At 34.0% G+C, this 24,904-nt stretch overlaps 2 protein-coding genes, 1 long non-coding RNA gene and 1 pseudogene across 3 annotated transcripts; 3 read left to right on the top strand and 1 right to left on the bottom strand.

The window, feature by feature from the left end:
- The first annotated feature begins 1,374 nt into the window (after positions 1 to 1,374).
- LOC141668682 (uncharacterized) lies at positions 1,375 to 4,238 on the top strand. Its single transcript, XR_012553145.1, has 2 exons — positions 1,375 to 1,753; positions 1,894 to 4,238. It is a non-coding gene; the product is annotated as an uncharacterized LOC141668682 (long non-coding RNA).
- Positions 4,239 to 8,705: 4,467 nt separating this feature from the next.
- Positions 8,706 to 11,955, top strand: LOC141667892 (L-type lectin-domain containing receptor kinase IX.1-like). The gene has a single exon (XM_074474532.1). It carries the CDS (start codon positions 9,773 to 9,775, stop codon positions 11,816 to 11,818), a length of 2,046 nt encoding a protein of 681 aa, XP_074330633.1. The 5' UTR covers positions 8,706 to 9,772; the 3' UTR covers positions 11,819 to 11,955.
- An 8,425-nt stretch (positions 11,956 to 20,380) lies between these two features.
- Positions 20,381 to 21,115, top strand: LOC141666373 (uncharacterized). Its single transcript, XM_074472361.1, has one exon. It carries the CDS (start codon positions 20,381 to 20,383, stop codon positions 21,113 to 21,115), a length of 735 nt encoding a protein of 244 aa, XP_074328462.1.
- A 2,251-nt stretch (positions 21,116 to 23,366) lies between these two features.
- Positions 23,367 to 24,070, bottom strand: LOC141666372 (aluminum-activated malate transporter 4-like; annotated as a pseudogene).
- Between the last annotated feature and the right edge of the window lie 834 nt (positions 24,071 to 24,904).

The raw sequence follows: 24,904 nt of genomic DNA, 5'->3' as shown, positions 1-24,904 counted from the left end.
GGATGGCTTCTTAAAGGAAATCAGATCTGCCCGTGAGCATTACGGGCAGCTTCTCAGCCGTTGGATTGACATCAATTTTGATCGGACGGTGAATATGAGTTTGTTTGGTGTCCTGAGTTCTGCCCGTTACCACATGTAATCAACGGCTGAGATGAGTTTATAAGGACACGTGGCGGATTGTGGTTGAATGATCAAGTGGAAGTTCCAAGAGTGGAGTGTTTATTGATATTGAAGTGTGGGCCTTTAAGAGGATGATGTGGAAAAATATAACCTTGATTCGTAAGCAATGCTCTTGTGGGGCCTACTTGTCCGTGTGTATAGCGTACTTCAGTTCTTGTTCGGACAGTAAAAATGGATGTCTACTAAATTTAAGTACAAAATTGAGTTTGTTTTCCAAAAAATGCTTATGTTTACAATTATTAAATATTAATTATTTTTCTATTTGAATATAAATTTTGAGGATAATAGCGAGAAAATAGTATAGAATTTGGGATTTATTTTTACCATTATTCTATTAAAACACGCTGAATATATTTTCATTATATATCTAAACTTATGGAGAGCTAAAAGGATTAAATGTATGGCTATTATTTTGATATTATGTTGGACAATTTCTTTTGTGAATAAAAAACATAAACTTTGTAAATTTGATAAAAAATTATCAAGAACAAATGATTAATACAACTTATATATTCTTGAAAATTTTCTCCTTACATATATATAATGAAATTTTGAAATATGTACTAAAATATTTACGTAACTATAGTAAGTGTTCTAACAATTTCACGATTTTTTTGAAATTCTTTTGGTTGCATTTTCTTAAAAAGAATTTGATTAGATTTTGACATCTGATTATCTTTACAAATTAATGTTTAAATACATTATAAATAATGTTGATATATTAAAATTTATGAAATATTAACTAAGTTTTGTTAATATAGTGAAATCAATTAGTTACGATTCCAGAACTTCGCCGGTTATGAAGTACTCCTCTTTTTTAATATATGACATTTGATTTTTCTGCACACATTTCTAAGTCATTTAATTGTATAGTTAAAATTGTAAATGTTTAATTTTTTTAATGTATAAAAATAAACAACTAAAATTTTAATTTATTAAAAGAAAATTTTTTTAAAATTATTTTTTAACTATACTACCACAGAACTTAGAAATAAAAATTGAGGGAGGACTACGATAGATTGGAAACAAACCGAGAACCAAAATTTCTGGAGAAACAAAAATTAAATCGGACCAGAATTAATTAAGAACCGAACCGAAACCATAATTTTTAATCGGTTCAGTTTCGTTCTCGGTTCTGAACCGGTAAATGCTCACTCGGAATAGTCAATTTCTACGGTACAAAACGCGTAAATATGAATACAGATACGCTAACAGTGAATAATAAAGTAAAAATAAGATGCTTTGAGGCAGTAAAAGGAAAAAGGCATTATTGAATTATGAAATAAACATGTGGGTGACAGTTTGTTTGTTTCCAAATGTATTTATTATAAGGTAGGGCCCACATGACAGCCCAACAACCGTTTACACCAATTGTGGGCAGATATAAAATTCAAACAAGGTGTACTACAATTATTGTTCAACATTTAGAAATTATCAAACCAAATCTCATATTCTCTTTCATATTTACTTCTCATTTTCATTTCTCTCTCAAGATGGCAAATTTTTTGTAGCAGATCTGGAGTTGGGGTTGATAAAATGAGCTAGATCATTCTTGTATGTGTGTATGTTAAAGGTTTGTATATACTCTCTCCGTCTCATTGGATTGTTAACGGTTGTTCAAATTACGACAGACAGAATTTGAACAACGTTAACGAAGGTTTGTATATACTCTCTCCGTCTCATTGGATTGTTAACGGTTGTTCAAATCGACAGGGAGAATTTGAACAAAGTTAACGATGGTAGGACGAGAGAGGAAGTATGATTGTAAGTGTATGTATCATCTTTGAATTTTAGCTTTCTTTTTTTACAATTTGTGTTTATGAACCATGGTTTTTTGTTATCTTTTTGGTTTGAAAATGTTTTTGATCCATAAATTTTGGTGGGCTAAGGGTGGCTTAAGGTTTGGATCCACGGCGTTATAACGGCACTTTTTGGCCGGCAAGTAACTTTATATAGTGGGCCAGAATGAAAGATAGAAGGATGATTTTTGTACTGTTGCTTTTCAGTTTATACGTCTGGTTTAACTTTTATGCGTAATTTAAGTAATTTACGGAATATTTTGTTAATTATTTTTCAACTTTTAAATTTTTATTCACAAAACGGAGTTTTGAAAAATATCAACGGAGTTACATGGTACAAAAGTCAAATTGGACAAATCAATTAGGATTGATGATAATTGTTTTTCATAAATAAACACCTACATTTACATTAATAGGACTAATTACATTTTATTATATTGTCACATCGTTTTGTACTCCTTCAGTCTCACTGTATTGTTTACGTTATTTTTCGACACGCTTTTCAATGCTTATTTAAAGTATACTTCCATAATAATTTTTTTTTAAAAAAAATCTGAAAAAAAGTTTTATGTTTAAACTTTTATTCAAATTTTTTTAAAAAAAAAATTATAAAAATGTACCTTATTGAAATCTCGAAATATGTACAAACAGTATACATAAACAACTCAGCGAGACCGAGAAGTATCATTTTATAATAATCATGCGTGTCTTATTTTGTGTCTCTAGCATACTCAATCATTTAATCCAAATGAAAAACTTGAATCATTTACCAACAACGTTGCTTGTGATAAATATGCATTGTATCATATTTTATCTTAAATTTTTCGTCAATTTTTTCAAATCCAAATTAAACATTCCTTCAATATTTTAAGCAATCATTCTAGTTAGTCAATTATTTGCTATAAGTTGCTTGTTTTTTGACGAATAATTTATCACTCAACTATATATATTTGGAAATTAATCACTGAACTAAATATTTTACTTTTGCGAGCAATAATGTAACATTTTTTTTAATTTTAAATCACTCTGTTATTTTGTCTAAAAAACGTTAAAATTGACCGGTTGCATAGACAAAACTCATTAGAAATAACATGTATTTAAAAAAAACCTAAGTGTTCTCGGTGATCTTGAAGATCAAATTCGAATTTGAAAGTGAATTTAGAGTTGAAATTTGGAGTTTAAGTAATCAAATCAATCGTTGTGAAATCTTCTACCTAATTTCATAACAAAGATTGATTGGGGCAAATTTTCAAATTCGACCTAATTTAGGGTTTCATCTTGGTTAGTCAATCACATATTTTAGAGTTATGCTTGCATAAATCGTTCAACTTTGATCTTGTATGTATTTTTTCGTAATTTTTGGATTATAATTTTGTGTTCGTCGAAATAGTTACCCCACATGTGTTCTTCATTTTTTCGGGTGATTGAGTGATCGTTTGTTAAATTTAAGTTAGTGTAGTAGCCTTATAAAAGTGTATTGGTTTATACGTATCAAGTTTTATTGAATTTTGTATAATTTTTGGATTGCCGAATTTTACTCTCGCATGATTTTTTTTTGAACTTGACGAAATCGTCGAGAAGCAGTTTGGTAATGATTATTGTTACTATATACCAGTTGTTAAGTTTGTATTGAGTTATTTGGACTAAAAATTATAAAAAACTGAGTCAATTTAACTATTAATTAAATTTGACCGAATAGCTGTCAGTCATTGGAACATCGTCGAGTTTCTGGGTTGTCCAAATTCCCGTAACATGTACATTATATTTTGGTTGTGTTAACGATAAAAAATCAAATTTACATGAAATGAGTATAATTCAATACATACATAAGTTTAGTGATTCCAAAAAGTAAAACGTAAGTTACATGCTAAGTTTTAAAAAAAATTAATAATTAAATAAAAAAAAATATTTTCCCTAGGCTTTGCTCTACCATTATTGTGAAGGTGGTCCCCATCCACCACAACTACCATGAGCACTCACTAGGTCTAGACGGCACGTTATATAAAATTCAAAAACGGTGGACTGCCTTTATTATACATACATGTACTGTAAATTTATACACAGAGAAAAGTTGGGGAGATGAGATGATCAGATCTTCTCATCATGTTCTTACAAAAACCTTTGTAACTGCATGTTAGATCTTGCGGAGTTTGGTTGATTGATCTGCATCTTCTTGTATGTATACATGTATGTATCTTAAGGTTTGTACAATTGAATTTGTATTGTGTATATCATAGATTCAGCTTTCTTTTACGTTTACGATTTCTGTTTATGAACCTCGAATTCATTCAAGCTTATGTTTTGCTTCTTGGCAAGTATGAAAATAATCTTCATTTTGAATTTGGAGAGGGGTGATCCCTGATTTTTTTTTCTTATTATCATTTTTCATTATTATCAAGATTTAGGAGTGTATTTATTTGAGATTTTGAAAGATTGATAATAATTTATAAATTTTACAAGATTTTCGTTGATTTTAAATGTTAAAAAAATCTGGCAGAGTTTTTATGATTTTCTGAATTTTTTTAGAAATCCTTTAAAATCTTATGTATTTTGGTGAGATTTCAAAAGATTAAAAATGTACTACCAAATCTATCAAAATCCACATATTTTTAAAATAAAACAAAATTTATGGATTTTTAATACCATATTATTTCAGTTGAATTTTTAAAATCTAAATTGAATACCCTGAAATTTTGATAGATTTTTTTAAAATCTAAACCGAATACACTCAGATTTTAATGAATTTTTTAAAATTTAAATTGAACATTTCCGGATTTTGAAGTTTTTTCAAAATTTATATTGAATACCCATGAATTTAAAAATCCTTTAAAATCTTGATTGAATACACTCCTCTTAATTTTGTCAAATTAAATTAAATGTAAAAGGGATGTTCGAGTGCCAAATTTCAATACCAATTTTTTTTATAAATTTTTCTCAGTAGAAATAAATAAATTTCACGGACGCGCTATCCAGGCGGAGTTCCATGTTATTATTCAAAAGTGATTGTGATACTTGTATTTCACATTTTTGCGACAATTTTTGGAATCCTCGTGTTTTTGTTTGAATTTAGAAAAATTAGAAGTTTGTTTAAATAATAAATTTGATGCTTAACGGTTGTTTAAGCTTCGAAATTGACGGAATGAGAACGGTAGTTTTGACTTCTCCGGCCGGCAAGTAGCCTGTACGGTGGGCCAAAAACAAAGATTTATCTCTTATCCTATCAGTATTTGACTTCGATTCTCGCTGAGTGCCGTATCAGAGTTTGGGTTCGATTATCGCTCACCCCGAAATTTGTTAAGACAAATACTCAATTATAAGGCATATAAGCCAAATTAGTCAAAAAAAGTAGTAACATACGTTCCATACAAAATATGGAAAGCAGCAAACTAAGCCGAATTTAATAACCGAACGAGTGAACGGCAAATAGAGTTTGTCACTATTTTTTATATTTAATTTCGATACTTTAGCATTACCCATGTTAAAATCACAGATTTTAGGTCTCTCTTTATTTTAAGAGAAAATTGCATTTTGCACCCTATAATTTTGTTTCAAAAACAAATGTGTATCAATACTATTGGAAACTCAGTTTGCACCCCTCAACTTCAACCTGTCAATTCAGAAAGCACCTCTTTGACCGTTATTATTAAAAAAGTAAGGGGTAGAATGAGAATTTTAGTAAAATATTAACTAAACTAATTTTTTTATTTTTCAGATTATAATAAAAATTGAATTTATTATTATAGCTATAAAATAATATCTTTAATTTTTTTGAATAATATTATATAGTTGAGTTTTGAATTTTAGTAATATTATTAATGCCAAAAATTATATAATTCTACCAAAATTAAATTCAAAATATTTTTTTATATATATATATATTTAATTTAATGTAATTATTTCATTTTAAAGTCTTTGACATCATTATGATTTTAAAGTGCATTTAATGAAAATATTCTGATCAATATTAATATTTAATATACAAGAAATCATTTTTATAAATATTTTAACTTATTTTTGAAATTCCAACTAAAATTTATTTACATTTTAAAATAAAATTCCCTTTTCACCCCTTATTATTTTAATTATAATCTGCAAAAGGGTGCATACTGAATTAGTAAGTTGAAGTTGAGGGGTACAAGTTGTATTTTCGAAAGTTCTGGTACAAAATTGTTTTTTCAATTGTGTTTGAGGGTGCAAAGTGCATTTATCTCTTATTTTAATAAACATAACAATTTTATTCCATAAACCAGAGATGCCAATTTGGTACATACTGCATATCCAAACTCACTTAAATTAGTGTAATTGTTACGCCTTGTATCCATCAAGCTACATCATGAACATGAGGTCCGGATCGCAGCACGAGTCCATCAGGCAACAACAACATAAAGCCGCGAGACTGAAATACAAGGAATCAGTTACGGAACCAGAATTTCAAAACAACTTGACTAAAAAGTCATAGGGGACTACAGAAATAAACATACCATCCCTCAAGAAGACCAGAACGCTTCCGAGGAGGAGGAGCAGACATGTACATAGGTGGCGCCATTACCGGAGGAGGCGGATGCCCTTGTTGGTAATAACTCCCTCCTACGTGTCAAAATATTGAAACAAGACTCCCGTATCAGTAGAGTCCGAGTAATTTAAACACTCATGTTTTGAACTAGGCAAAATAAGCTACACAATTACTGAATTACATATACTAAAATAGCAACTTCTACACAAAAATGTAACGCTACGAACTATATTTCTCGGACTCTTCATTTTACCTTCGAGTACCTGTGTCGAACACTCTGATACTCAGACATGTGCACTCGGATTTGGACACTTATTTTAGACTAAAAATATGTATATTTTTCAAAATATAGCTGAGTACAATACTTGGACACGTATCCGTGTCGGACACTTATAGCTGATATAAGCTACGAATACTCAACACATTATCAAGACTCCCGTATCACTAGAATCCTAAGAAAAACGAGAAAAACCAATAATAATAGGAATACTACTACATACTAAAATAGGAACTTTTACATAAAAAGAAGTAACACTACGGATATTCAACTATTCAACACATAATCAAGACTCCCGTATCAGTAGAATGTGAGTAAAATCGAGCAAACAAATAGTTATAAGAATGAAGAAAAATTTGAAAAATGATGTGGATTATTCAAGTACCTTGAGGAGCAGGATAAGGATAAGCATACTTGGGCTCTTCACTATGTTTACCCATCTTTCAATTTTTATACAAATTAAACAGAGACTAATATTGATGTTGATTGAAGATAACAACACAAGTAGATGTAAAACTAGCTAGTTTATATGTTTGGCTTTGTGTGACTTCTGGAGTTATCTATTTATTTCTTCAAGCGAAAGTAACAGGGAGCTCTAATTTGAATACGTGGCAGTAATATACAAGATGTGGCCTTAGGACACGTGGCAAGAACAGGAAGCTACGAGGATAGTTGATGAGAAATGCTCCAGCTGCCTACAATTGTCTACAGATAATATTTGTATTGATGTTGTTAACCGTCTTGTCGGTCTATCTCTCGAAGATTTGTGCGGCTTTGTTTCGTCTAATTGTTGAATTCGTCTCGTTAATAATTGTACCCCTCGAAAAGGATAATATTTTCTTTTTCGTTATTTTTTGAATCGATAAATTAACGGTTAAAAATATTTTGTTATTTTATTATTATACGACGTTTTGTTATTACGCGATAAGATAAAGTAAAATGAAATATGTACAAAAAATCAACGAGGCCCGATAGGAATCGGTGTCATACACTTGTTCGTATTTCTGAAATATGCTATGATGCAAGACCAACATCTTCTAATGCACCGTGGGAGTAGAAATCTTCCTATTATTCTCAGAAAATCTCAGGCCTGTAATGAACTATGATGGAGCTGTAAATGTTTCCAGAGAACTAAAAACTTTAGTTTTATTGAAAAAATAATTTAATATAGGATGCTCATGTTATAAATAAATGACATAATTAAAATGAGCTAGAATTAGGATTACATATGGTAAATGATTCAATAGATTTAGTGGTCTGTCTTTCGTTATCTAAAATTATAACTAACAGGATTTAACATTAAAGTGATACATATTTTATGTTAGATATAATAGACTGATATAATATCCTGTTAGGATTGAAGATGCTCTAATGCATTTTGGGAGTAGAAATCTTCACATTATTCTCAGAATATCTGAGGCCTCTAATGAACAATGATGGAGCTGCAAATGTTTCTAGAGAACTAAAAACTTTAGTTTTATTAGCATTGTATCTTTAGTTGCTGATACCAGTTGCAAATTAAGAACTTCCCATTACATGTAAAGGCTTGTAGTTGTAGGCAGTGGCTTTCTATCCTCTGGTCTCTACGTAGCTCCAGTCACTCTCTTCATCTGCAATTCATGGTAGTTGCCATAGATCTGTACATGTATTTTTTCATAGCGACCATTTGAAATGGCGCATTGCTTCACTTCAACCACATACTACTGGCTGGCATGGCATTAAGTTTTAATTTGATAGCTTTTGAATCGAACCTTAATCCTCCCACCAGTCTAAGCTCTGATACCATGTTGAGTAACCAGCTCATCTAAAATCTTAAGGTATTAGAGGAAGGCCCCAATATAGGATCATATAGTTAACATTTTCAACCATTCTTCTTTCTTGTTGCTCTGTTCTTTTTTGAGGTTTGAAGAAAGTATGTTTTGCTGTGTAGGATTATAAGCGGAAAATGGTGGCGATGGACTGCAGTCTGCAGGTGCTGTTTTGAGACTCTTATTTGTGGACAAATCTGGAAGAAAAATATTATAATTATGTAGTATTAGAAGCGGATGCAATTGAAACGGAGCTTAAATCTTTCTTATTGTATTGATATAAAATTGTTTAAGGTTCAGTAATCTTTGTTTTGTCGATGAAGTTCAAATTAATTGCCAAAATGTATCTATGCAGATATCTCCTGGTGATCTCGAACGTAGAAGTGCAAAATTCACATAAACTTCAAGTTGATAAATTAAAAGGTTTCTGAAAGTTTGTTAATTTCTGATGGTGTTATCAGGGAAGGATCTAGTAAGGGGCACGGGGTACACTTGTCTCCCCTAAAATAAAATTTTTACTTTTTTATCATTAATTTTTTTGAAAATATATGAAAGTGCCTCCCGAAAATTGAAAAATATAAAGACGCATTCACAAAATATGGTTGGTGTCCCCTGGAGTTTAGATCCTGGATGCGCCCCTGGTGATGATATGTATTCAGTGTGCACGGCTGCTAGCTTGAGAGGTAATGTTCTTTCTCATCAGATATGCTATACTACATTATTCATATTGTTGGCCTTGCCTGCCTGTCTTTTCGTGCTTCGTCTACATATTCTGGATTCTGCTGTCAATTCTAAAGTTTACCTTCATGAGATTATGCTAGCTGATTGAGATATCTTATCTTCCCTGGCAATTTTCGTCGTTAATATAGTTAAATGACCATTCTTTCGTTATCTGTATGCATTAAATCATCAGATATTCGTCAAAGTCTGACTGGAACTCTCATCATTTCCTTTGTCCGTATATTTGAATCGAATTATTATTGCTATTATTATCTATAAAGACGCAAGTAGAAGACTTGGTTATTCGTCATAACTGCAGGCCACTGCAGAAGATACCAAAATATGCAGGCCACTTCTCAGATTAAAGATTTAATTTTTAGTAGTTAGATTTTTTGGTATTACATTAGGTTGATATATTCTTCGTGCAAACATATACTGAACTTGGTGCAAGAATCTTGATCCAGCTAAAAAAATAATGCTTTTCTGCAGTTTTAGAAATTGCTTTCATCTACTGAAGATCAAGATTCAGTACCATACTTTCTTGATCATTTTTCACTACTCTATAATCTCCTGTGGTGCTCAAATCTCGTTTAGCTACTCTACTTTTAATCCAAACACCAAAGGGATAGTCTATGATGGTAATGCTACAGCCTCTAGTCCTGTAATCCAATTGACCCTCAACCAGAATGACAGAGGTTTAAATCAAAGTTCTGGCATAGCCACGTATTTTGAGGCAATGCATCTATGGGACAAGGAATCCGGGAGCATTGCAGATTTCTCTTCCAATTTTTCATTCAAAATCAACTCACAAGGTCTAGATGATTATTCAGATGGGATGACATTTTTCCTTGCACCAGTTGGTTTCACCATGCCTTGGAAGCAACAAGGTGCTGGCCTTGGCCTTGTATATGTTAACGAGAGTGCCAACTTACCGATTACTCAATTTGTAGCAGTGGAGTTTGATACTCACGTTAATCCCAAGGACCCTAGAGACCCTCCCTATGATCATGTCGGTATAGATATTAACTCAGTGACATCTGTTAAAACTGTGAGATGGAATAATCGCATTCCAGATGGTGTTATAAATAGAGCTTGGATTAGTTATAATTCTTCGGCCAAGAACTTAACTGTTCTGTTCACATCTTTCTTGGATAATATTAGCAAGCCTTCCATAGAGAGTCTTTGGTATGAAGTTGATCTGAGCAAGTGTTTACCAGAAAAAGTTATTTTTGGCTTTTCAGCTGCAACAGGACGACTTACCTCAGAAATACATACCATAAATTCTTGGAATTTTAGTTCAAACATACGTATCAATACTGTCACCAGTAACCCTCCAGAAATTGCTCCTAAGGTAACTGTAAGTTCAAGTCCAAGAAGGAAAAACAGTGAAAAAGTAGTAGTAGTCGGGTTGGTTGTAGGTGTCCTAGCATGCATTGTGCTCACAGGGGCGGCTTTTCTTTGGTTCAAGGCGAAAAGAAATCAGAAAGCAGTTAACAATATGGAAAAGGATGTTCCCATGGTTCCTTATGAATTTGAAAATGAAACTGGACCAAAGAAGTATTCATACGAGACGCTATCTACATCTACAAAGAACTTTGCAGAAGCAGAAAAGATTGGACAAGGGGGTTTCGGAGGGGTTTATAAGGGTTTCTTGAGTCAATTAAACTCCTATGTTGCTGTGAAAAGGATATCAAAGGGATCTAAACAGGGAATAAAGGAGTATGCATCAGAAGTAAAGATAATCAGTCGAGTAAGACACAGAAATTTGGTGCAGCTAATCGGTTGGTGCCATGAAGAAAAGGAACTTCTACTTGTTTACGAGTTTATGCCTAATGGTAGCTTAGATTCCCATCTTTTCAAGGACAACATGTTCTTGACTTGGATGATGAGGTATAACATTGCTCGTGGATTGGCATCAGCATTGCTCTATCTGCACAAAGAATGGGAACAATGTGTTCTCCATAGGGATGTTAAATCAAGTAACATAATGTTGGACTCAGATTTCAATGCAAAACTTGGAGATTTCGGGTTAGCTAGACTTGTAGATCATGGAAAGGAAATTGAAACAACACTTCTAGCAGGGACAATGGGATATATGGCACCAGAGTATGTCATGACAGGCAGAGCCAGCAAGGAAACAGACGTTTACAGCTTCGGGATTGTTGCCTTAGAAATAGCTTCAGGGAGAAAACCTATCAACCCTCGAGGTAAACAAGGCGAGGTATTACTTGTTGAGTTTGTATGGGAGCTTTATGGACAAGGAAAGATTCTTGAAGCTGCTGATCCAAAACTGTCTGCAGACTTTGATGAAAAAGAATTGACATGCTTGTTGATTGTCGGGCTATGGTGTGCTCATCCTGATCACAAGCTCCGACCTTCAATAAGGCAAGCGATTCAAGTGCTGAACTTTGAAGCTCCACTTCCTAGTATTGCATCTACAATGCCAACGTTGAATTATTCAACTACCACAAGTACATATTCGGATTCTCGTACAGGGTCCTCAAGAGTCGTTAGCAGTTAAAATTGGCCAAGCTATACTCCTCGTCTTGAACTGAATACACCCCCTTCACTTTTTAAAACTGATTGTACTCGTTGAACTTGAAAATCACTCGGTTCCTTAAGTATTTGCTATGGTTTATGTTATTTAAACTATTTGCATCTCTTTTCCCTTGGTTATATAGCTCATTCTTTTCCAAGTTCAGATACAATTTGTATCTGAACTTGTAGTGTCTGATTGTCACATTTTCGAAGTAGTTTGCATGTATGCATTATTATGTAGTCTTCCTGATAAAAATCCAGATTTAAGCTGCATTCATCCTTCTCCCAGATCAGTAATAATTTTTTTGTTCACCGGATTGAGATCAGACTATATCGCATTTTATACCTTAATCAAACGTTAAAAGTTGTCGGAAATTATCGATGTTGTGGGACAAAAGTAAACGACCATTTCTTCTGCACCTTTTGATTCTTGGCTACATCAGCATAATTACATGAGCTGTTACCTGTTAGATTATAAAGATTCGTATTGCAGCATAGTTTTTTTTACTAATACTTCATTTAACAAACTGACAAACTCAGCAGTTAGCACACACAATAAACAATAATGGCTTATAAAGAATATATAGATTTCTGTTTTGAGTAGGCACATTGTAACACCCCCTTCTTAAAATAGAAGGGAAATATTACTTAAAATCCAAAACCTGCAAACAGAGCACTAATATATTTCTAACAATAATTAAACAGTCTAAAATCTCAAAAAAAAATAATATTAAATCTTCAAAATATCTAAACCAAAAATATAAATGCTGAAATCTCTAATAAGAAATTAAGTCTAAATAATGATAGAAGTCTGAAATCCTAAAAACGAAATAAAGGGTAGCTCTCCATCACACAGCCCCAAAAGTCCCCCTAAGTACCTGCCAGAAGAAGAATACGGCATGAGCCAAATGCCCAGTACGGATTTGGAATACAATTTATAAAACAAGAGATCAAAAAAAATAAAAATAAATAATCAGCCATTTATAATAAAACAAAAATTTTAAAAATAAGTAAGGCTGAAGCAACGAGGGCTAAGATATTTCATACCGAGAGCAAAATAAATAACAAATACACACATCATAGGGTACCTAATGTGTGCAACAAACCAGTTAACGAGTACGGCATATACAACGTCACTGTCGAATCAAATCACAAATCAAACTCTGGGTGCACCCACGTATCCTGAAACAAATATCACAATGGCCAAAGCTCTCCTCCTGAGCTATCAAAAGGATACGCCATGACCAATCACACTGCCATGGAAGTGTCATGCCAATGGTGCCGCAATGACATGGCTGTAGTACCCCTACAGCTGGTTAACTCGGTATACCCTATTTCACTCTAAGGGTTCAAATAAAATAATTTTCACAATTTTAAGAATCACTTGCAGCAGATATTTCAAATATTCTAAACAGATATTTAACAAACATAATTTTAAAGCTCGCAAGATTAAATATTTAAAACTTCCAGAACAGATTTAAAATAATTTTCAGAGATCAAACGAATAAGAACGGAATGAATAAAAATATGAAGGGAAAGAATCAGATATATTTAATAATAAAAGGAGTAGCACTGAAAGAAAGGGGACGAAATCCGTACCTCATCTGATGGACCATTAAATCGGATTGTTGAAATACGATTGAAAGTGAACAACTTATACTAATTCGAATTTTAACAGCAGATAAGTTAAGGATTTGAAATAATGGTCAACTGGAGAAATAAAGTAGATTTAACAAGGATTCCAAAATGATAAGATTCATCAAAAACGCACTGATAACGAATTAGTTATGAATTTTTGAAGTTCAGGTATCACAGCAGAAATTATTCAGGAACAGATTACAAAGAAGGCAAATTTAGACAATAAAGACAATCTGATCTCACTTCGACTATAACTAGACAATGAAAGAGAATTCTCAGAGGTTTCATAATTTATAAAGATCATAATTTTATGACGAATAATGAAGAAGATATGAATTTTTGAACATGAAACAACTATGCTGATAAGTATAAACAGACCAGAATATTTGTAAGGCAATTTAGGCAATTTAAAAGATTTAAATATATAATGGGTATACCATATAATGAAAGAGAATTTCATAAGCTTTCCAGATTGATATCATGAGTAATTTTCCGACATAAGATCGATTTATAACGAATTTTAGAAGGTATGAAAAACTGTTCACGTCATAAATCTGAAGGGTCACAAAGAATGGATATTTGCACATAGTTAGAGGCTGATTCCACAAAATATGTAAACATGGAAGTTGTAGGTATCGAAACAAGCTTTCCAGAAAATCAAGAATCAATGAATTCCGTGTAAAACGAATAAGTTATGGATTTTACAACAGATACGAGATGCTGATTTTATCACATACGAATTTCAGCACAAACAAATAAGAAGATGAACATGATATGATTATGAAGAAGAAAAGATCGATTCTCGTACCTTGATCAATCGAATAACACAAGAATAAACTTCTAAGATCTTCTTGTCTTCTCAAACCCTAGCCTCTAAGAGCGGCTCCAATTAAAAAGACATAGAATAGGACATAACTTGTATATATATATATTTATAGGCCCACAAGCCCACAATTAATAGAATCCTATCCCTAATCTAATTAATAATATAATTACTAATTCTATTCCAAATCAAATTGTATTAAAAATTACTATTATTACTAATTCTAATCTATTTCTAACTAATACAAATATTAAATAGATAATAATTAAAATAAAAATACGGATATTACATATATACCCCCTTAAAAAGGATTCCGTCCCCGGAATCGAACGAAACTAAAACTCGTACCTGAATCGAACAAATGCGGATATTTCTCACGAATAGATTCTTCTAATTCCCAAGTAGCCTCTCTTTCCGAATGATTTTTCCACAAAACTTTCACAAACGGAATGGTGTTCTTCCTCAAAACTCGCTCCTCTCGAGCTAAGATAGCCTCAGCTTCCTCCTCACAAGAAAGATCCTCTTTAATCTTATGTAATGGATACTGAACTACATGTAATGGATGATATTTGTAGCCCCTCAAAACCGACACATGAAACACATTATGCACATGAGATAGTTGTGGTGGCAACGCAACTCTATAAGATACTTCCCCTACTTTCTCCATAACGTCAAAAGGGCCAACATATCTCGGACTAAGCTTTCCCTTCATACCAAAACGCTTCACACCCTTACAAGGCGACACCTTTAAGAACACATGATCACCTGGCTCAAATCCCCCAAACTTCCTATGTTGGTCCGCGTAACTCTTTTGACGAGATCGAGCTTCCTTCAGACTTTCTTTAACTTTCTCTACCTTCTCATTAGTAATTCTAACTAACTCCGGCCCTTCGATGACTCTCTCACCAACCTCATCCCAACAAGATGGTGCCCTACACCTCCTACCATACAAAGCCTCAAATGGTGGCATACCAATACTCGCGGGCCAACTATTATTGTACGCAAACTCAACAAGATACAAATATTTATCCCAATCACCTGTCCACTCTAACGCGCAAGCCCTCAACATATCCTCCAATGTCTGAATCGTCCTCTCTGACTGTCCATCGGTCTGCGGATGATAAGCTGTACTGAAATTAAGCCTCGTACCCCAAGCTTGCTGGAATCCCTTCCAAAAACGCGATGTAAATCTCGTATCCCTGTCAGAAACTATCGACACCGGCACACCATGAAGTCTAACAATATCTCGCTGCAAAATCTCTGCCAACTCATGAACAGGAGTAGTCTCTTTAATAGGCAAGAAGTGAGCGGACTTAGTGAGTCTATCAACCACCACCCATATAACATCATTCTTCTTGAAAGTCCTCGGCAAATGAGTTACAAAATCCATAGTAATGTTTTCCCACTTCCAAACTGGTATATCTAGCTGTTGCAACAATCCACTAGGCCTCTGATGGTCTATCTTCACTTGTTGACATGTAAGACATTTTCCCACAAATTCTGCTATATCTCCCTTCATTCCACTCCACCAAAAGTGCTTCTTCAAATCCCTATACATCTTGGTGGAACCTGGATGAATAGAAAATGAAGAACTATGAGCCTCCTTCAAAATTTCCTCACGAATCGTCGGGTCTGCGGGCACGCACAATTTACTACCCAACCACATCACACCCTCATCATCGAAATGAAATTGTGTTTGCTTTCCACCTGCCACCTCGGATCTAATAGCTTCCAAACCTGTATCACTCTTCTGAGCTTCCTTAACCCTTGAAACAAGATTCGGTTCCACTTTCAAATTTGCAATACTACCACTTGATCCTCTAACATACAACTCAACACCCAAGCGCTCCAAATCTGAAATAAGGTGCGGCTGAGTAATGAGAGATGCAACACTCCCCAAGTTCTTCCTACTAAGAGCGTCTGCCACTACATTCGCCTTCCCCGGATGGTACTGAATATTTGCATCATAATCCTTAAGAAGTTCAAGCCACCTCCGCTGCCTCATGTTAAGCTCCTTCTGAGTAAAGATGTATTTGAGACTCTTGTGATCAGTAAAGATGTCACAAGTCTCTCCATAAAGATAGTGTCTCCAGATCTTCAAAGCAAAGACCACTGCTGCTAACTCCAAGTCATGGGTAGGATAATTCACCTCATATGGTTTAAGCTGCCTAGAAGCGTAAGAAATCACTTTCCCATGTTGCATAAGAACACACCCCAATCCTCTCTTAGAAGCATCACTATACACCTGAAAATCTCCACTCCCTGATGGCAACACAAGTATTGGAGCTGACACCAACCTCTTCTTTAACTCTTGAAAGCTCTTCTCACGATCATCATTCCACTCGAACTTAATTCCCTTCCTCATTAGCTGAGTCAATGGTAAAGCTATGGAAGAGAAACCTTCCACAAAACGCCTATAGTAGCCTGCCAAACCCAAGAAACTCCTCACCTCCGTCACATTGCTAGGTCTGGGCCAATTAGTAATAGCCTCGACTTTCGCAGGATCCAACTCAATGCCCCTACCAGATACAACATGCCCCAAGAATGCCACTTCCTCCAACCAGAATTCACACTTGGAAAATTTCGCAAACAACTTCCTCTTCCTCAAAATTTCAAGTACAGTACGTAAATGCTCCTCATGCTCCTCTCTGCTCCTAGAGTATATCAAGATATCATCGATGAAGACCACCACGAATTTATCCAGATAATCATGAAAGACCCGATTCATCAAATCCATAAATACCGCTGGTGCATTCGTCAACCCAAAGGACATCACGAGAAACTCATAATGACCATAACGAGTGCGAAATGCAGTCTTCGAAACGTCTTCCTCCCTAACTCGTAACTGATGGTAACCAGATCTCAAATCTATCTTCGAAAAGTACTTCGCCCCTTATAACTGATCAAACAAGTCATCAATGCGTGGCAAAGGATACCTGTTTCTAACAGTCACCTTATTCAACTCCCTATAGTCAATGCACAATCTCATAGAACCATCCTTCTTCTTCACAAACAACACAGGAGCGCCCCATGGAGACACACTTGGTCTGATAAATCCCCTATTCAACAACTCCTGCAACTGCTCCTTCAATTCTTGCAAAGCAAAATGAAACGATAAAGAGCATAATGAAACGAAATTAAATGGAACACCCATCCTATCATCTACCCAAACTCACAGGTCAACCTAAGTAGGTTTTCTACAAGAAAGAACCTAAGCTCTGATACCATCTCTGTAACACCCCCTTCTTAAAATAGAAGGGAAATATTACTTAAAATCCAAAACCTGCAAACAGAGCACTAATATATTTCTAACAATAATTAAACAGTCTAAAATCTCAAAAAAAAATAATATTAAATCTTCAAAATATCTAAACCAAAAATATAAATGCTGAAATCTCTAATAAGAAATTAAGTCTAAATAATGATAGAAGTCTGAAATCCTAAAAACGAAATAAAGGGTAGCTCTCCATCACACAGCCCCAAAAGTCCCCCTAAGTACCTGCCAGAAGAAGAATACGGCATGAGCCAAATGCCCAGTACGGATTTGGAATACAATTTATAAAACATAAAACAAGAGATCAAAAAAAATAAAAATAAATAATCAGCCATTTATAATAAAACAAAAATTTTAAAAATAAGTAAGGCTGAAGCAACGAGGGCTAAGATATTTCATACCGAGAGCAAAATAAATAACAAATACACACATCATAGGGTACCTAATGTGTGCAACAAACCAGTTAACGAGTACGGCATATACAACGTCACTGTCGAATCAAATCACAAATCAAACTCTGGGTGCACCCACGTATCCTGAAACAAATATCACAATGGCCAAAGCTCTCCTCCTGAGCTATCAAAAGGATACGCCATGACCAATCACACTGCCATGGAAGTGTCATGCCAATGGTGCCGCAATGACATGGCTGTAGTACCCCTACAGCTGGTTAACTCGGTATACCCTATTTCACTCTAAGGGTTCAAATAAAATAATTTTCACAATTTTAAGAATCACTTGCAGCAGATATTTCAAATATTCTAAACAGATATTTAACAAACATAATTTTAAAGCTCGCAAGATTAAATATTTAAAACTTCCAGAACAGATTTAAAATAATTTTCAGAGATCAAACGAATAAGAACGGAATGAATAAAAATATGAAGGGAAAGAATCAGATATATTTAATAATAAAAGGAGTAGCACTGAAAGAAAGGGGACGAAATCCGTACCTCATCTGATGGACCATTAAATCGGATTGTTGAAATACGATTGAAAGTGAACAACTTATACTAATTCGAATTTTAACAGCAGATAAGTTAAGGATTTGAAATAATGGTCAACTGGAGAAATAAAGTAGATTTAACAAGGATTCCAAAATGATAAGATTCATCAAAAACGCACTGATAACGAATTAGTTATGAATTTTTGAAGTTCAGGTATCACAGCAGAAATTATTCAGGAACAGATTACAAAGAAGGCAAATTTAGACAATAAAGACAATCTGATCTCACTTCGACTATAACTAGACAATGAAAGAGAATTCTCAGAGGTTTCATAATTTATAAAGATCATAATTTTATGACGAATAATGAAGAAGATATGAATTTTTGAACATGAAACAACTATGCTGATAAGTATAAACAGACCAGAATATTTGTAAGGCAATTTAGGCAATTTAAAAGATTTAAATATATAATGGGTATACCATATACTGAAAGAGAATTTCATAAGCTTTCCAGATTGATATCATGAGTAATTTTCCGACATAAGATCGATTTATAACGAATTTTAGAAGGTATGAAAAACTGTTCACGTCATAAATCTGAAGGGTCACAAAGAATGGATATTTGCACATAGTTAGAGGCTGATTCCACAAAATATGTAAACATGGAAGTTGTAGGTATCGAAACAAGCTTTCCAGAAAATCAAGAATCAATGAATTCCGTGTAAAACGAATAAGTTATGGATTTTACAACAGATACGAGATGCTGATTTTATCACATACGAATTTCAGCACAAACAAATAAGAAGATGAACATAATATGATTATGAAGAAGAAAAGATCGATTCTCGTACCTTGATCAATCGAATAACACAAGAATAAACTTCTAAGATCTTCTTGTCTTCTCAAACCCTAGCCTCTAAGAGCGGCTCCAATTAAAAAGACATAGAATAGGACATAACTTGTATATATATATATTTATAGGCCCACAAGCCCACAATTAATAGAATCCTATCCCTAATCTAATTAATAATATAATTACTAATTCTATTCCAAATCAAATTGTATTAAAAATTACTATTATTACTAATTCTAATCTATTTCTAACTAATACAAATATTAAATAGATAATAATTAAAATAAAAATACGGATATTACACACATGAATCAGGTGGTGAAAATATTAAAATGCCTTCTCTTTGTATATAACTGAACACACTCACGCGGTCACACGCCCCGCCGTGATTCGAACCGGTAGCCTCTTGTTTGGAAATTAGCGGCTAATGGTAGCGGATTGAATTAGACGTTTTAACTCGATGATTCAGTAAACTATTTTGACTAAACGGAATGAATTTAGCTGTTTTGAATTTAGCTGTTTTGAAAGACACTGTTTGGTAGTGTTTGTATTTTTACTAGACACATGTCAATTATCTAATTGAAAAAACTATTTCAAATTTGTTTTTTCAAAATTAGCGGAGTGAGTACCAACTATTAGTTCACTCGGCTAATTACCAAATACCAATATTAGAGGTTTTATTCAATGGAACATCTCGTTTGGTCCAATAAACTATTTTTTTCTAGACAACTAGATTTCAAACACGGCCTTTATATATTAATGCATTTTTTTTGAATCTCTGTTGCAAGTCAAAAATGGTACTCCAATCTACCCATATGGCGTGCTGCAGATAGAACAGTTAAAAGAATTAAAATTGACTGATACTCGTACATTTCTGAGTTTGTACAAGTTTGATTGTCCATGAGGCAAACTGTACTCTCTAGGATAAATTTATGCACACAAACATTTTCGAGTTTTCATAAATGTTACCGTGCTTGAGCCTCGAGGCAAGTTTCGTGCACAGTGATCATGGACTATGATTCATGGGTGAAGTTCTTGCACGTAGATTTTGGATGCGGGTTTTTGTTATTTGGGTGTTTTAGCGAAGTTTCTTGTTTATTAGGTCTGTTTTTCTTGATCAATTTGGCGTTTAACCTATTACAATTTGATCATGAAGGGATTTTGAGTTTTAAGTGTAGTTCTACTGAAAAATCCAAATCCAAGATTTTATCTTGCATTTCTGGAATACTGAACTTATCAAGAAAGCCAAACCGACGAAAGATAGGACGTGGCGATGATGATTCTAATTGTTTCGATGACAAAGAAGAACTCAATGTTGTGAAGTTAAGGAACTTGGTTAAGATTGAGAGGGACAGGGCAGATCTTGCTTGTTTGGAGCTTGAAAAGGAGAGAATGGCGGCTGCCTCAGCTGCTGAGGAAACAATGGCAATGATTTTACGCGTTCAAAACGAGAAGAGCTTGGTTGAAATGGAGGCTAAACAGTATCGTCGATTGGCTGAGGAGAAGCAACTGCATGATAAAGATGTTATTCAGTCACTGAGGCGGATTGCAACAAAATACAAGACGGAGAAGAATTGGTTGGAAGATCAGGTTATGTTAATGAAACAGAAGTTGCAGGTAGTCTCAGAGGATGCAGACGAGGATCGATTGGAAGGAATCGATGAATCTTTGAGTTTTCGCGGTACTAGTTGTGGAGATGCTTTTGAAGATGGGCTGATTAGTTCCCTTGACAGTGCGTTGTGATCTTTTATAGGATTCCATTGATATACTTTCGGTTTCTGTCTTCATCTCAGATGACTTTTAATATGACAATGTGCTTAATATGTGTTTTGATTAGCACAAGAATAAAATGAAGAAACATTCTCATTGCAACTTCTATAAAGGTGCTCTGGTATTATGCTGATGTTTACCAAAATTCTTTCTTTTTTTGACGAATATGATTTATAGTCTTGCAACTGAGTATCCGTTCTCATAAATTTTCGGGATGAGCGATGATCGAACCCAGGACCTTTGACGACAGAGAATAAACTCTATTTTTGGAAGAATTGATTGTCAATGTAATAGATTTTTTTGCCAAGCCAAGAACTAGCTTGCCCTTGAATCTAAAAGACCTTTCTTGAATTCAAGGACTTTTCTTGCAGCTCCATTGCACCTCATAACAAAACTATCATCATTCATCAATGAACAGAAGAATTCACTAAAAAAAAGGAAAAACACTAAAGTAGGTCATTTGCTTTTGCCAAAAATACTCCCTCTCTTTTTTATATGTACTTTTTGCTCCTTTAACTGTATACTTAAAATAATAATAATTTTTAAATAAAAATATATAACTAAAGCTTTGATTTAGGAAAAAATTAAAATTTATTATTTTATCTAGAGTAGTGCTAGAAACCCAAAATTGGGTACAAAAAATAATTGTAAAATGATGTGGAATTGGTGATGTTTCATTTTGTGCTATTTTAATTGGAGATATTAATGCGAATGCACCTGGGTCAATCTAATTGACTATGAGGTGACCAATCAAAACATGTCACCTGCATTTTGAAACGATTTTGTGAACCGATTTTGGTTATTTAGCATTTCTTTTTCATCCATGCGGTCAAATTACTTAAAATTATGTGCTAAAAAAATCAAATAACATATAAAAAACTGAAAAATCAAACTACATATAAAAAATAGAATTAGTAGTACTTTGACCCTTCATGCTCCCTCACTCTGGCCTCTAGGAGGTTTGGTTGAGGGTTTTAAGTCTCAATGGAGTCAAAACTCTATTTTTTCTTTCAAAATGCTAACTTCCAAAAAGGCCTTCATATAGTACCCATTTGGCGTGCTGCAGATAGAACAGCAGAAAGAATTAACATTGACTGAAACTCATGCATTTCTGAGTTTTGTACAAGTTTTATTCTGCATGAGGTAAACTGTACTCCCTAAGATTAATATACAAACATAACACATTTGTGTGAGTTCATATAAATTTTATCATGCTTGAGCGTTGGGGCTGAGTTCATATAAATTTTACCATGCTTGAGCGTTGAGGCTGAGTTCGTATAAATTTTATAATACTTGAGCGTTGAGTCTGATTTCATATAAATTTTGCCATGCTTGAACGTTGAGGCAAGTTTTGTACACAGTGATCATGGATTATGATTATGTTATGAAGTTCTTGCACGTGGATTTTGGATGCGGGTTTTTGTTATTTGGGCGTGTTAGCTACATTACTTATTTTTTAGGTTTGTTTTTCTTGATCAGTTTGGTGTTTAACCTATCAGAGCATCTCCTAGCTAAAATGGTTAGCCAAATCATGATTATTTAAAATTTTATTGAACCTCTAACATGTACTTCAATAGTATCAACTATAACTAATAGCTATATTCAAAATTATTATTATATTTCTATTTTTCAAGTTCTCATATACATAGTTTAAATGATAAAATAAATTTATTTAATATTTAATATTTAATCTAGAGTAGTCGTATCTCACTCGGTTGAGAATGAATTTGAACCTTGTCAAAGACAAGTATGGGTGTGTGATTGTTTTTGACTAAAAAAATACATCGGACAATTGGACACTCTGACATTCAAGAGTAGATGCCTGCAAAATACGTCAACGGGCTTCTGACCGTTCTTCACTGCGACCTCAGTTCAGTGTAGAAGTTGTAAGCCAAGCTATGTAAATCAGAATCATTTACTTTGCGGAACATCTCAAAGGCCTATTTTGTAGATTGATGAGGATAGTGATCATTGAGCCAGAAGATGAGGATAGTTTGTCGCTGCTCTTGATTTGCGTGTTGCAGCTCTTATTTTACCTGGTAAAAACAATAGCCAACAACATTGGAAGACCTTATACATCTTCTAGCTGCTTATGCTGATCATTCTTTATTTGATGGTGATGATAAAACTTAAATTTAAGTACTGCAACTTATTTTCCTGTTTTGTACAGCACTTGTTGCAGCTGTGGCTCCTTGTGACCTATTTCCTCTGCACTACAAATATATCAGCTGTTTCTGCCCATAATATGGTTTTCATAATATGGTTCTGTAAATTTTGCTTTCTCACTAAGCTCTTCAAATGAATTGGCAAGGTTTTAAAGCCTTGCTACAAACTCCATCAACAAAGAAGTAAAGGTAGCCAATGACAATGCAGTTGCACTTTCATATGTCCTTTCTTCGCGTTCATTAAGAACAGTATCACCAATAAAAGTTATACGTGAAGGCCATTGCTGGTGCCTGAGCACATCTTCAGATGATCACACTTGTGCAACAGAGGAAGTTTCAATTATGTTTGGGTGCCTTGGTCTGTGGATTGATCTTAAATTACCAAATTTCTAGTTTCAGCATCCTTCAGGTCTTGTAAATGATTAGGGTCCTCAAATTCCTCCGGCATGCTGGTACTTGCCCAATTCTCGGGATTGATCAAAAGGTATGATTTTTCATCAATCGCCATTTCCAGCCCTTCAGCAGCCTCATGCACCTCCGCTAGCAAATCCCCTGGGCTCAATCTTTCCATCTTTTCAACCTTGGTTCCAAGCTCAAGTAACACATTAGCCCCCGCAGTGCCAACTTTCTGAATCTCGTTGCTAAAGACTGTACAACAGCTCTGTACCCACTGCATAATGGATCATCAGAGGCTTGATATGTAAGAATTTTAGAAGAAAATCTCTCGTATTCGACACACTGCAGATACCGACTAACGCAACCTATAGGAAGGAGAAGCATCAAGTAGCGGAATTAATCCCCATGACAAGTTATATTTATTTTAAGATTTGCCAAACAGGAGGCCAACAAGAAATAACAAAACCCGTATTCATATTACTTCATTGCCGGATATTGTTTAAGATAGGTAGTAGAGAAACCTTGAAATCCAGAATGCATATAAAAAAGCTATTCAATAACAAGGAAAATCTTTATACCAAGTAATCAGTTGTGACTTAATTAAAAGGAACAGATATGAGATTAAATAGTTCATTGATTTTGTACTTAGATTAAATGTGTTGGTCCCAAGTTCTATCCTTAATTCAAACATAACACGCGTACGGGAGAAAATTAAACCTGCAATGAACATGCTTATTACGATAACAGCTTCTTAAAATTTTCCAGCCATTTGGGGATAGTTGAGCACTACGAAGAGCCAATCCTCCAGCTAACAGAGTCCCCACAACTCGATTAAATCCCTTACTAAGTGTAGCTCCTAATAGTTCAAACAAACCCCATAAATGCGAGGATAGCTCAGATGCACGCTGTCCCAATAAACGACAATGGTTTTTCAAAGAAGATTAGAAGTGATGCAGTTACTAATGCCAACCCCATTTTAGCTGCAAAAACAATTTTTCTTGAGTCTGATCGACCCATTTTATAGGCTTTACAAACCCCACTTAGAACATCAACTCTAAGCCTTTTGAATTTTCCATGAACTCTTGATCGAAGACCTAGGTGTAACACCCCCTTCTTAAAATAGAAGGGAAATATTACTTAAAATCCAAAACCTGCAAACAGAGCACTAATATATTTCTAACAATAATTAAACAGTCTAAAA

Source organism: Apium graveolens, chromosome 6, assembly GCF_009905375.1.
Source record: "Apium graveolens cultivar Ventura chromosome 6, ASM990537v1, whole genome shotgun sequence".
NCBI classification, from domain to species: domain Eukaryota; kingdom Viridiplantae; phylum Streptophyta; class Magnoliopsida; order Apiales; family Apiaceae; genus Apium; species Apium graveolens.
The sequence above is the reverse complement of the archived record's forward strand: the minus strand, read 5'-3'. Positions and strand labels throughout refer to the sequence as shown.